Source organism: Oncorhynchus kisutch, linkage group LG10 (genome assembly GCF_002021735.2).
Source record: "Oncorhynchus kisutch isolate 150728-3 linkage group LG10, Okis_V2, whole genome shotgun sequence".
Lineage (NCBI taxonomy): Eukaryota > Metazoa > Chordata > Actinopteri > Salmoniformes > Salmonidae > Oncorhynchus > Oncorhynchus kisutch.
Genome location: NC_034183.2, coordinates 44,556,030 through 44,568,992, shown reverse-complemented (window position 1 = coordinate 44,568,992; position 12,963 = coordinate 44,556,030). Strand labels below are relative to the sequence as shown.

The 12,963-nt window shown below is 44.4% G+C and overlaps 1 protein-coding gene across 1 annotated transcript in view; it reads left to right on the top strand.

Annotated features, from left to right (window-relative positions):
- The window catches only part of LOC109898187 (rho guanine nucleotide exchange factor 18-like), a 49,908-nt gene extending 44,667 nt beyond the window's left edge, over positions 1-5,241 (top strand). The window contains exon 18 of the mRNA XM_031833743.1: positions 4,820-5,241. Within this exon, the coding sequence (XP_031689603.1) occupies positions 4,820-4,824 (5 nt within the window). The 3' untranslated portion in view covers positions 4,825-5,241. The remainder of the gene's footprint in view (positions 1-4,819) is intronic.
- Positions 5,242-12,963: the final 7,722 nt, after the last annotated feature.

Sequence of the window (12,963 nt, the reverse complement as noted above, 5' to 3'; positions counted from 1 at the left end):
TTCAAACTTTTTTAACAAATCAAAAACTGAAAAATTGGGCGTGCAAAATTATTCAGCCCCCTTAAGTTAATACTTTGTAGCGCCACCTTTTGCTGCGATTACAGCTGTAAGTCGCTTGGGGTATGTCTCTATCAGTTTTGCACATCGAGAGACTGAAATGTTTTCCCATTCCTCCTTGCAAAACAGCTCGAGCTCAGTGAGGTTGGATGGAGAGCATTTGTGAACAGCAGTTTTCAGTTCTTTCCACAGATTCTCGATTGGATTCAGGTCTGGACTTTGACTTGGCCATTCTAACACCTGGATATGTTTATTTTTGAACCATTCCATTGTAGATTTTGCTTTATGTTTTGGATCATTGTCTTGTTGGAAGACACATCTCCGTCCCAGTCTCAGGTCTTTTGCAGACTCCAATGGGTTTTCTTCCAGAATGGTCCTGTATTTGGCTCCATCCATCTTCCCATCAATTTTAACCATCTTCCCTGTCCCTGCTGAAGAAAAGCCGGCCCAACCCATGATGCTGCCACCACCATGTTTGACAGTGGGGATGGTGTGTTCAGGGTGATGAGCTGTGTTGCTTTTACGCCAAACATAACGTTTTGCATTGTTGCCAAAAAGTTCAATTTTGGTTTCATCTGACCAGAGCACCTTCTTCCACATGTTTGGTGTGTCTCCCAGGTGGCTTGTGGCAAACTTTAAACAACACTTTTTATGGATATCTTGCCACTCTTCCATAAAGGCCAGATTAAGGGCATCGATGTCGTTGTCCCCACAGTGACCGTACATATCCCAACCAGAAGCCATGGATTGCAACATCCGCTCTGAGCTAAAGGTTAGAGCTGCTGTTTCAAGGAGTGGGACACTAATCTGGACGCTTATAAGAAATCCTGCTATGCCCTCAGACAAACAATCAACCAACAGGCAAAGCGTCAATACAGGGCTAAGATTGAGTTCTACCACACTGGCTCTGACACTCGTCGGATGTGGCTGGGCTTGCAAACTATTACGGACTACAAAGAGGAAATCCAGCCGCGAGCTGCCAAGTGACGTGAGCCTAACAGACGGGCTAAATGCCTTTTATGCCCGCTTCGAGGAAAGCAACACTGAAACATGCATGGAGCACCAGCTGTTCTGGATTACTTTGTGATCACGCTCTCCATATCTGATGTGAGCAAGACCTTTAAACAGGTCAACATTCACAAGGCCGCGGGGCCAGACAGATTACCAGGACGTGTACTCAAAGAGCATGTCCTTTCTCATCGACCTGGCCCGGGTATCTTGGAAGGGATATTGACCTCATCCCGTCAGTAGAGGATGCCTGGTTATTCTTTAAAAGTGCCTTCCTCACAATCTTAAATAAGCATGCCCCATTTAAAAAATTTAGAACCAGGAACAGATATAGGCCTTGGTTCACTCCAGGCCTGACTGCCCTTGACCAGCAGAAAAACATCCCGTGGCGTACTGCATTAGCATCGAATAGCCCCCATGATATGCAACTTTTCAGGGAAGTTAGGAACCAAGCAGTCAGTTAGGCAGTTAGGAAAGCTAAGGCTAGCATTTTCATCCAGAAATGTGCATCTTGTAGTACAAACTCAAAGTTCTGGGACACTGTAAAGTCCAAGGAGAATAAGAGCACCTCCTCCCAGATGCCCACTGCACTGAGGCTAGGAAACACTGTCACCACCGATCAATCCACCATAATTGAGAATTTCAAAAAGCATTTTTCTACGGCTGGCCATGCTTTCCACCTGGCTACCCCTACCCCGGTCAACTGCCCTGCACCCCCCACAGACACTCGCCCAAGCCTCCCCCATTTTCTCCTTCACCCAAATCCAGATAGCTGATGATCTGAAAGAGCTGCAAAATCTGGACCCCTACAAATCTCTCTTTTTAAAATGATCTGCCGAAATTGTTGCAACCCCTATTACTAGCCTGTTCAACCTCTCTTTCGTATCGTCTGAGAATCCTGAAGATTGCAAAGCTGCCGCGATCATCTCCCTCTTCAAAGGGGGAGACACTCTAGACCCAAACTGCTACAGAACTATATCTATCCTACTCTACCTATCTAAGGTCTTCGGAAGCCAAGTTAACAAACAGATTACTGACCCTCTCAAATGACTGCCTCGCCTGATTCACCAACTACTTCTCTGATAGAGTTCAGTGTGTCAAATCGGAGGGCCTGTTGTCCGGACCTCTGGCAGTCTCTATGGGGGTGCCACAGGGGTCAATTCCTGGGCCAACTCTCTTCTCTGTATACATCAATGATGTCGGTCTTGCTGCTGGTGATTCTCTGATCCACCTCTACACAGATGACACCATTCTGTATACTTCTGTCCCTTCCTTGGACACTGTGTTAACTAACCTCCAGATGAGCTTCAATGCCATATAACTCTCCTTCTGTGACCTCCAACTGCTCTTAAATGCAAGTAAAACTAAATGCATGCTCTTCAACCGATCGCTGCCCGCCCGTCCAGCATCACTACTCTGGACGGTTCTGACTTAGAATATGTGGACAACTACAAATACTTAGGTGCCTGGAATCAGAATCAGCTTCCTATTTCGCAACAAAGCATCCTTCACTCATGCTGCCAAACATACTATCGTAAAACTGACCATCCTACTGATCCTCGACTTAGGCGATGTCATTTACAAAATAGCCTCCAACACTACTCAACAAATTAGAATGCGGTCTATCACAGTGCCATCCGTTTTGTCACCAAAGCCCCATATACTACCCACCACTGCGACCTGTACGCTCTCGTTGGCTGGCCCTCGCTTCATACTAGTCTCCAAACCCACTGGCTCCAGGTCATCTACAAGTCTTTGCTAGGTAAAGCCCTGCCTTATCTCAGCACACTGGTCACCATAGCAGCACCCACCCGTAGCACGCACTCCAGCAGGTATATCTCACTGGTCGCCCCCAAAGCCAAATCCTCCTTTGACCGCCTTTCCTTCCAGTTCTCTGCTGCCAATGACCGGAACGAACTGCAAAAATCACTGAAGCTGGAGACTCTTTTCTCCCTCACTAGCTTTAAGCACCAGCTGTCAGTACAGCTCACAGATCACTGCACCTGTACATAGCTGATCTGTAAATAGCCCATCCACCAATCTCATCCCCTTAATGTATTTATTTATTTATCTTGCTCCTTTGCACCCCAGTATCTCTACTTGCACATTCATTTTCTGCACATCAATCACTCCAGTGTTTAATTGGTATATTGTAATTACTTTGCCATCATGGCCTATTTATTGCCTTACCTCCCTTATCTTACCGTATTTGCACACACTGTATATAGACTTTTTCTACTGTATTATTGACTGTATGTTTGTTTATTCCATGTGTAACTCTGTGTTGTTGTATGTGTTGAACTGCTTTGCTTTATCTTGGCCAATGTGTCAATGAGAACTTTTTCTCAACTAGCCTACCTGGTTAAATAAAGGTGAAATAAAAATGTGCAGACCAGCTGGCCGAGTCTGTAATACCTAATACCTATGTTTCAACCAGACTACCATAGTCCCTGTGCCAAAGAAAGCGAAGGTAACCTGCCTAAATGACTACTTCCCATGTCTGTAGCCATGAAGTGCACTGTAGCCACTCCAATTTGCATAACGCCCCAACAGATCCACAGATGACAAACTCAATCGCACTCCACACTTCCCTTTCCCACCTGGACAAAAGGAACACTTATGTGAGAATGCTGTTCATTGACTACAGCTCAGCATTCAACACCATAGTGCCCACAAAGCTCATCATTAAGCTAAGGACCCTGGGACTAAACACCTCCCTTTGTAACTGGATCATGGAATTCCTGACGGGCCTCCCCCAGGTGGTAAGTGTAGGCAACAACGCATCTGCCCCGCTAATCCTCAACACAGGGCCCCTCGGGGGTGTGTGCTCTGTCCCCTCCTGTACTCCCTGTTCACCCACGACTGCTTGTTCAAGCACGAATCCAACACTAATCATTAAGTTTACTGACGACAATGGTGGTTGGCCTGATCACCATCAACGAATAAACAGCCTAAAGGGAGGATGTCAGAGAGACCTGGCAGTGTGGTGCCAGGACAACAACCTCTCACTCAAATTGAGCAAGACAAATGAGATGATCGTGGACTACAGGAAAAGGAGGGCCGAACTCGCCACCGTTCACATCGAATGGGCTGTAGTGGAGCAAGTCGAAATGTTCAAATTCCTTGGTGTCTACATCACCAAAAACTATCATGGTCCAAACACACCAAGAAAGTCATGAAAAGTCACAACTCCCTTTCCCCATCAGGAGACTGAAAAGATTGGGTCCCCAGATCCTCAAAAAGTTGACTGGTTGCATCACTGCCTGGTATTGCAACTGCTAGGCATCTGACCGTAAGGCACTACAGAGGGTAGTGTGTAACAGCCCAGTACATCACTGGCGTCAAGATTCCTGCCATCCAGGACCTTAATACTAGGCGTGTCAGAGGAAGGCCTTGACTTGGTATCAGTACCCCCAGTATAAAGCCTCATTATTGTTCTTTTAATGTAACTTTTTAAAGCATTTAAAGTGTTTATTTAGTAATATTTTCTTAAGTCTATTTTCTTTAAACTGCATTGCTGGTTAAGGGCTTGTAAGTAGGCAGTAAGGTCTACATCAATTGTATTTGGCGCATGAGACAAATACGATTTGATTTGATTTTAGTCTTCCTGGGGTTCGGACACGCAAGTAAAATAACATTACAGACAGAATCATTTACAGTTTACATTGAAAGATGGAGACAAAAGGGATGCACATTTCTGTCAATTTTGCTGCCGACTAACCGACCCTCATTAACTGTTATTTTTTTCCCACAGAGTAAAATGACATGACCTATAGAAAATAAAAGATGGAGGCGCTTTCCATTCATTCCATGCACCACGGAGCTCCGCTGACTATGCCTGTTTCGGATCATCTTTGGCGCTGCATTTGTGGCGCTGTCAATTCCAAGGTGATGAATCCCGGCCCAGGTTCGGCATTGCATTCGCTGATGTCGGCATTTTAAACGGCTTTGTGACTTGATAACCTATATTTAGAGGCTTTAATAGGGCCTACATTTCATTAAAGCTATGGTTTTGATGCATTTGATTTATCAACATAGAATTTTGTTGTATTGAGAATTTTCTTAGACGATTTGAATAAAATTGATCAGACATTTCGTGAATTCAAATGCACATTTTTACTATTTTTTAGCACCCTGGCAGATTAACTTGACTAAATAAAATCATGGTTCCCCTGATAACCTACTCCTGTGTGAATTGTATGCGTACGAGGAACAGACGTTTTCATTGAGAAGCAGCCAAATGTTAAAACCTTTAATTTCATTTTCTAAATTAAAACATTTATTTAAATTTGATATTAAAGGCATTTTGAAATAAATTTATACAATTTTGCATATCCTATTCTTCAAAAAGATTTTTCATAAATATGCAAAAAATGAATGGTTTTGTTTATTCTAATACTCTCAATAAGACAATGACAGAAACAACATTTGGCTACTATTATCCTACAATATATGCTAATTTTAACAACACTGTATTAACCTACATACAATATAGCCTAATTTTAATATACATTAATACCTGCATGTGTTTTCCGAGGGACTGTCATCCTTTCTGCAGAGGAGATGTGTTTGCAGGAGCCTGAATGTGATGGGGTGTATGTTGAAGATGGACACCTTTCAGATGACATGGCGGTGGTTGCTCATTTTAGGGTTGCCAAGACATACTTGATCTCTGTCATTATTTGCCAGTGGTTTTCTGGGAGCTCGAGAGTCCTGGTCTCATGCAGCTTGGTGACAGTCCGGTTGGACATCATGTCTGTCATTGCCCACCACTGCTCCACCAACCTCTCAAACATGTCACAGACTGAGTTCCAGTGGTCTAAAACGACTGGATCAAATTAAATCAAATGTGTTTGTCACATACACGTGTTTAGCAGATGTTATTGCAGGTGTAACGAAATGCTTGTGTTTCTAGCTCCAACAGTGCAGTAATATCTAACAATTTCACAACAATAGACACAAATCTAAAGTAAAGGAATGGAATTAAGAATATATAAATATTTGGACGAGCAATAGCCTGTGGCAAAAATGAGGGGACACGAACAGGTATAGGCCAATCAAAAAGGTTATTTATTATAAACCAAAAACTATTAACTTTAAACAAAAAAAGAAATGAGGTGTGAAAGTATCATAATGTAGGGTGTATGTAAAGTGCAGGGATGCGTGAATCTGTGTGTGTGAATATGACTGAGTGAAAACTACATAAATTACAAAGGAACAAAGAAAACAGGATCATACCTGGAGGAGCAGAGAGAGAGAGACGAGTGGTTAGTGAAGCAGTTTAAATACCCTGATCCCAGGTGGCTCCAATCACTAACGACCCTTCTCTGCCTGCAGGAGGAACCGCCCCTGCAATGCAGAGGGGCCGTGACAGTAGAATAAGATACAGGAGAATAGGATAGAATTCAGTAGATGAGACGAGTAATGCAAAATATGTATACATTATTAAAGTGACTAGTGTTCCATTATTAAAGTGGCCAGTGATTTCAAGTCTATGTATAAAGGGCAGTAGCCTCTAATGTGCTAGTGATGGCTATTTAACAGTCTGATGACCTTGAGTTAGATACCCCCTCTGCTGTTTCCTGAAGTCCACGGTCAGCTCTTTTGTTGACATTGGCTGAGAGGTTATTTTCCTGGCACCACACTTCCTGGTCCCTCACCCTGCTCCTCCCTGTAGTCTGTCTTGTCATTGTTGGTAATCAGGCCAACTGCTGTTGTGTCATCTGCAGACTTGATGATTGAGTTGGAGACGTGTGTGGCCACTCAGTCATGGGTGAACAGGGCGTACAGTAGGGGGCTGAGCAGGCATCCTTCTGGGACCCCAGTGTTGAGGATAAGCGAAGTGGAGGTGTTGTTTCCTACCTTAATCACCTGGGGGCGGCCCGTCAGGAAGGACCCAGTTGCACAGTGCGGGGTTCAGACCCAGGGCCTTGAGCTTAATAATGAGCTTGGAGGGTACTATGGTGTTGAATGCTGAGCTATAGTTAATGAGCAGCATTCTTAGTGGTTCATCCTTTAAAAGTTGCAGCGTACTGCAGCACAGCTTGCATGGTGCTGCAGAAATCTATGGCACGTTATTTAAATGTCTACGACTGTTACCATTAATGCTAGTTATTGCTAGTTTGACCACCAGAGGGTAGCTTTGAAAAGCATTTCATAGCCTTCAATAGTGGCTGTACTAGAGAATTTTAAACCTTTTTTTGTAAGAACATAGTATATGGGACTGATTTAAAAAAATGTTGCTAAATTAGATTAATATTATGGTGTTTCTATTCCAAGATTAAACGAAAAACCCTTTGTGTTTCCGTTAGCATGGAACTTAAAATATGGAGCTGTACAACGTGACGGTTGGGAGTAGGCTACAGTACTGGGTTATTTAGCTAAAGAATCCCTGTGACATGCGGCCACGCAGGAGACCGGGGTTCAATTCCCCAATGGGGAATTGTCTAGTTAAATAAAGGTTACACTAAGAGCATAACATTTCTACACCCTAATTGTATAATTGTAGTCTAACCAATACCCAAACGGACATTCAGTGAAAAATAAAAATCTCATCGATTTTTCAAGGTCAGTCCCCATGCTTGTCTCAGAGCAGCGCGAAACGGTGCTAAAATTGTTGGCTATTGCTTCTAACTTCAATATGCTCTTTAAATAAATAAGACCTACACACTCATGTCACCTACATTATATAGAAAAATATGACGTGTCTCTCCGCCAATAATTACATATAGAGGATTGGAGGATTCTAAATGAAAACCAAAAGCCGTCTAATGGGTCTCCCTGTGGCGCCCGGTATGGGTATTGAACCTGTATCAACACATTTTGCACCACTCTGGAGGCCCCATCCACAAAGTATCAAAATAGAGAGAGGTGTTGGTTAAGGTATATTGTCCTGTACTGTAGTACTGTACATGGTGTCCAGGTCAGGATAGCCAAAACATGTATTTATTAAAGACTATCAGAAAGAAAGTTGGTACTTATTTATTTTGATCCAAAGTCATGAATGAGTCACTCAGCTTTATGTAGGTGCCGGGCTATATGACTGTGCCATCAACTTGATAATATATATAATATTTTTATGATATTTTTGAGGTTATTTTGTTTTGTGAAAGGTGAAAGTTAGCGATTATAATCTAAATAAAGGCCAAAATAATATTTGTAAAGGCCTAAACATTTATTTCTGTTTTTAGAGGGAGAGAAATGCTGGGCCAATTGTGCACCGCCCTATGGGACTCCCAATCATGGTCGGATGTGATACATAATAATACTTTTTGTTCTATTATTTGTTTTGTCTTTGGTGGATTATTTGTTTGTCTTTGGTGGATTAAACTGAAATTGCAACCAATCACAGCCGGTTGTGATACAGCCAACTAAGAAATACATTTGACGATAGCATTCTCCCACTATCCTCCATCTAGGAAAGTATATTGTTCAGCTACAAACTAATAGCCATAATGCCACTGTACAATGTGACCATGTGTGTTTAGAAGAGTATTTTCCGGTAAAGCAACAATTTGTTTACCTTCATTAGACAACTTTCTTCCAATATTTCTGTAATTCAGTGATATTTATTCCCATAGTAATTCGTTACGGATCCTGGTCTGCTCCAGAATGTCATCAACCCTTGGGCCAAACATCAGCCCTGGGCTGATGGGGAGAGTGGCAAATATGTTCTGGAGAGGAGATGGGATTTGGTCCAGCTAGAGTTGGCCCTGGGAGGTAACCACCTGCGACATGGCCACATCCCTCTGGAGCAGGGAAAGCAGGCGAGACAACTCTATCGCTTCCCAGAGGAGCTCCTCTGTGCCCTCCTGCAGCCGAGGCAACAGAGTCTGCAGGTAGGCCTGCAGCAGCATGGTCGCGTTGGTAAGGCGGCCAAGAGAGCAGAGACTCTCAAAGACTCTGGAGGGTCCCAGCTTCAGTCGCAGGTTCCGCCCTATAATCTCCCGGTACGAGAGGACCATGGCAGCTATCATGGTGTCCATGGTCGGGTACTCCTGGAGGTCAAGTGACTCTGCACCCGCAACATAACGCCATGGTCCAGTCTCTGCTGTGAGTCGGAAGCGCCCCCTGGCAGAGGCCCAGCTCTCCTGCAAGGCCTCACAGAACTCAGCAAAGATGGGGACAGATGGAGAGTCACCACTGTCCACCAGTTTGATGTCCAGTGCAGTGGTTACCTGAGTGAGTAGGGTCTGTTACGCACGCCTCTATGAAGAGGGAACGCAACACCCTGCTACAACTAAACTCTCCGTGAAGTGAAAGAGGTATGGACTGTAGGCGTGAGTAAGGATGACAACAGACAGAATGTGATACCGTTTACAAGGACTTTATTCCTTTACACAGTAATATGGGGAAAAGGGGCTGGACGGAACCAAAGCAAAGAAAGTACATCTCAAAGCCCCCCTCCCTCTCCACCACCTGGTGCCCTAACCAAAATACAGGGGGTGGTCCGCCCAGGTCTTACCTATTGTGTCTAGACAATGAATATACTACCGGTATATGTACGCCCGCAGGCCTCTTGCCAAAGCACTCCCTAGGTGCCTTCCCCTTCCCCCCTTGGAAAAAATGAAACAGGATATTAAACAATTTCACTAACAAACTAAGAAACAAAGGACATAAAATAAGCTCTACCTGAGCAACAAACTCACAGAACATACCACTTCCCAGCAATGAACTCCCAGCAAAATCAACCTCCAGCAAATTTCTCTAGCAAAATCAACCTCCAGCAAAATCAACCTCTAGCAAAATCTCTGCAATTACCTCCCAGCAAATCTCTCCAGCAAAATCTCTGCAATGACCTCCCAGCAAATCTCTCCCTCCTGAACAGAACACTGGCTTTTATATAGCTTCTGAAGGAATGGGTAATTGTGTCTTGACGAGGGGGCGGGGTCAGTTCTCCAATTAGCCATGGAGTCGACCAATCAGCTGCTTGAGGGATTTCAGGAAGCCATTTCCTGAAATAAACACATGCAAATACACAAACTACAACACATAAACTGGGGATCGTAACAGGTCCTCATAGCCTTTTGAGCCGCTGGGGGGGATGAAGCCCCGCTGCCGGCTTCTGATGGCCTGTCAGACTGGTAGCCCCGCTCACGGTGGTGAACAGTGCCAGCATCGTCCCCCAGGAACAGCCTATCACTGGCCAACAGGGAACAGCTGTCGTCACCATCGAAGCTATCAACCTCCTGACGCAGAGAATGCGCCCTCCATTCAAGGTAGTTCCAGCGATCCGACTCCTACCCCCGTCCAGGACTGGCAGCTGGTGGACTCTGCCTGCTGTGGCTCTGACCACTCTTCCTGGGAGGGGTACTGGGCTTTAATAGAGGGACTAACAGCTCGCAGATGCACCATTCCTGAGGGAGGGAGCTCGTTCCCAACCTGAGCCTGGCTGACCCAAACGCGCATGGCCTCCAATCCCGCCAGGCGCAGGCGTTCTGAGAACACCACACAAAACAGGCATCCAGTAGGGTGCTCCACCTCCCTCTCAGCGTGGCTCAAACCCAGGCAATGCATACACAAGGTATGCGGATCCCCAGGGGGGATGTCACCATCACACCTGTCACAAAGGGAAGCCGTAAGCTCAGCCAAGCCAACAAGGCCACGGACCGGAGGTCCGACACCCTGGGAAAGCTTATGTTGTGACCCGCTTGGAGGAATAGGAACCCGGTGAGGGATAAATTACCCAGTACCTCTGCAAAAAAACAGGTAAGACCTGTGTGGGAAAAGCAGGCAGACAAAAAAAACAGCAACCAGGTAATGGATTTTATTTATTTATTTTTGTTTTACGCCAACTGCAATATTACCTAGCCGGTTTAATGTCCAAGCAGTAAAAACAGCACCATATGAGTTACCATATGAGTAACTCCGTTAATTAAGGAACTCCAAAGTTAATGTCTCAACGTCGTGGATAGCCCACCACTATATTCTTACACTCTGCAGGGGAAAGAACAAGAAGAAAACAAACCTGCATGGTAATTAGCAGAGAATGTTAAAGCAATTCACACCACACACATAGAACAAGCCAGTCGGCAAGTTGTGTAAGGTAAATTAGTGTGTGGCAGCAAGAGCCACCATACTAATGGATGTACACGGAGTTGTTGTGTAATGCTAACGAAACACAAGTACAACAAACCACGGGCGGAAGATACAGATCAACCGTGCGCAGCAAGATATTGAAACATAACATTGTATTGCTAAGATGCTCAAACTTAACTTTATAGATACACTAGCTACACAGGATAAACTTTATCACTCATGCTGGCCCTGACCAAACCGGTAAATCGTCCCTCACTATAGCTGCACTTCTCCACATGGCCAGAAGTGGTCTTCTTCCCTTTTAATGCTCTTATGCTCATCCTTGAAAAATATCATAAGGTCTAAAATAAATACCAATGTCGAAATACAGTACAAACAATTATCTAGGCTAAGTAAACAAAGTGATTTTTTTAATCTACTGTTCTGCTAATTAGCTAGCTAAAGTGTAGTCAGTGGCTAGCTAAGAAAGAGAAAAGGGACGCAAATTAATGGATTGGGCACAGAAGTTCTCTGGGCACAAAGGTCTCTGATAACTCTGGTGAACGGTAGCTGACAATGTCGGCTCGAGATGACGTGCAGGAATTTTCTGCGAGAATTTGTAGACTTGCTGAGGTCTTCTCTGCTGAGGTTTTGCTGAGGTTTTACCACTAGGTTTCATGGGTATGAACACTGAACAAAAATATAAATGTAACCTGTTCCATGTTTCATGAGCTGAAATAAAAGATCCCAGAAATGTTCCATACTCACAAAAAGCTTATTTCTCTAAAATGTTGTGCACAAATTTGTTCACATCCGTATTAGTGAGCATTTAATTCATCCATCCAACTGACAGGTGTGGCATATCAGGAAGCTGATTAAACAGTATGATCATTACACAGGTGCACCTTGTGCTAGGGACAATACAAGGCCACTCTAAAATGTGCAGTTGTCTCACAACACAATCCTCAAGTTTTGAGGGAGTGTGCAATTGGCATAATGACTACAGGAATGTCCACCAGAGCTGTTGCCAGATCATGTTATGTTAATTTCTCTACCATAAGCCGCCTCCAACGTCATTTTAGAGAATTTGTCAGTACATCCAACTGGCCTCAGAACTGCAGACCATGTGTAACCACGCCAGCCTAGGACTTGCACAACCAGTTTCTTCACCTGCGGGATGGTCTGAAACCAGCCATCCGGACGTCTGATGAATTTCTGCTCAAACAAAGGGAAGCTCATCTGCATGCTCGTTGTCTTCACCAGGGTCTTGACCTGACTGCAGTTTGCCGTTGTAACCAACTTCAGTGTGCAAATGCTCAACTTCGATGGCTACTCCCATGCTGGAGAAGTGTACTCTTCACGGATGAACCACAGTTTCAACTGTACCGGGCAAAGCGGTATGGCGTTGTGTGGGTGAGCGGTTTGCTGATGTCAACGTTGTGAACAGAGTACCCCCATGGTGGCGTTGGGGCTATGTTATGGGCAGGCATAAGCTACGGACATCGCACACAATTGCATTTTATCTATGGCAATTTGAATGCACAGAGATACCGTGATGAAATCCAGAGGCCCATTGTCGTGCCATTCATCCGCCGTCATTGTCGTGGAAGTACTTCTTAAAAATATCTCTTAGACACCGGAGCTTGTGAATTCAATATAGACTTTATTACAAAGTAACAAGCCGAGTTGGTCCGTGGAGCAACTGCCGGTCCCAGACTCAGAGATCACTTTCTATACAGCTTCAGTTTGACACCACATACAGTGGGGCAAAAAAGTATTTAGTCGGCCACAAATTGTGCAAGTTCTCCCACTTAAAAAGATGAGAGGCCTGTAATTTTCATCATAGGTACACTTCAACAATGACAGACAAAATGAGAAAAA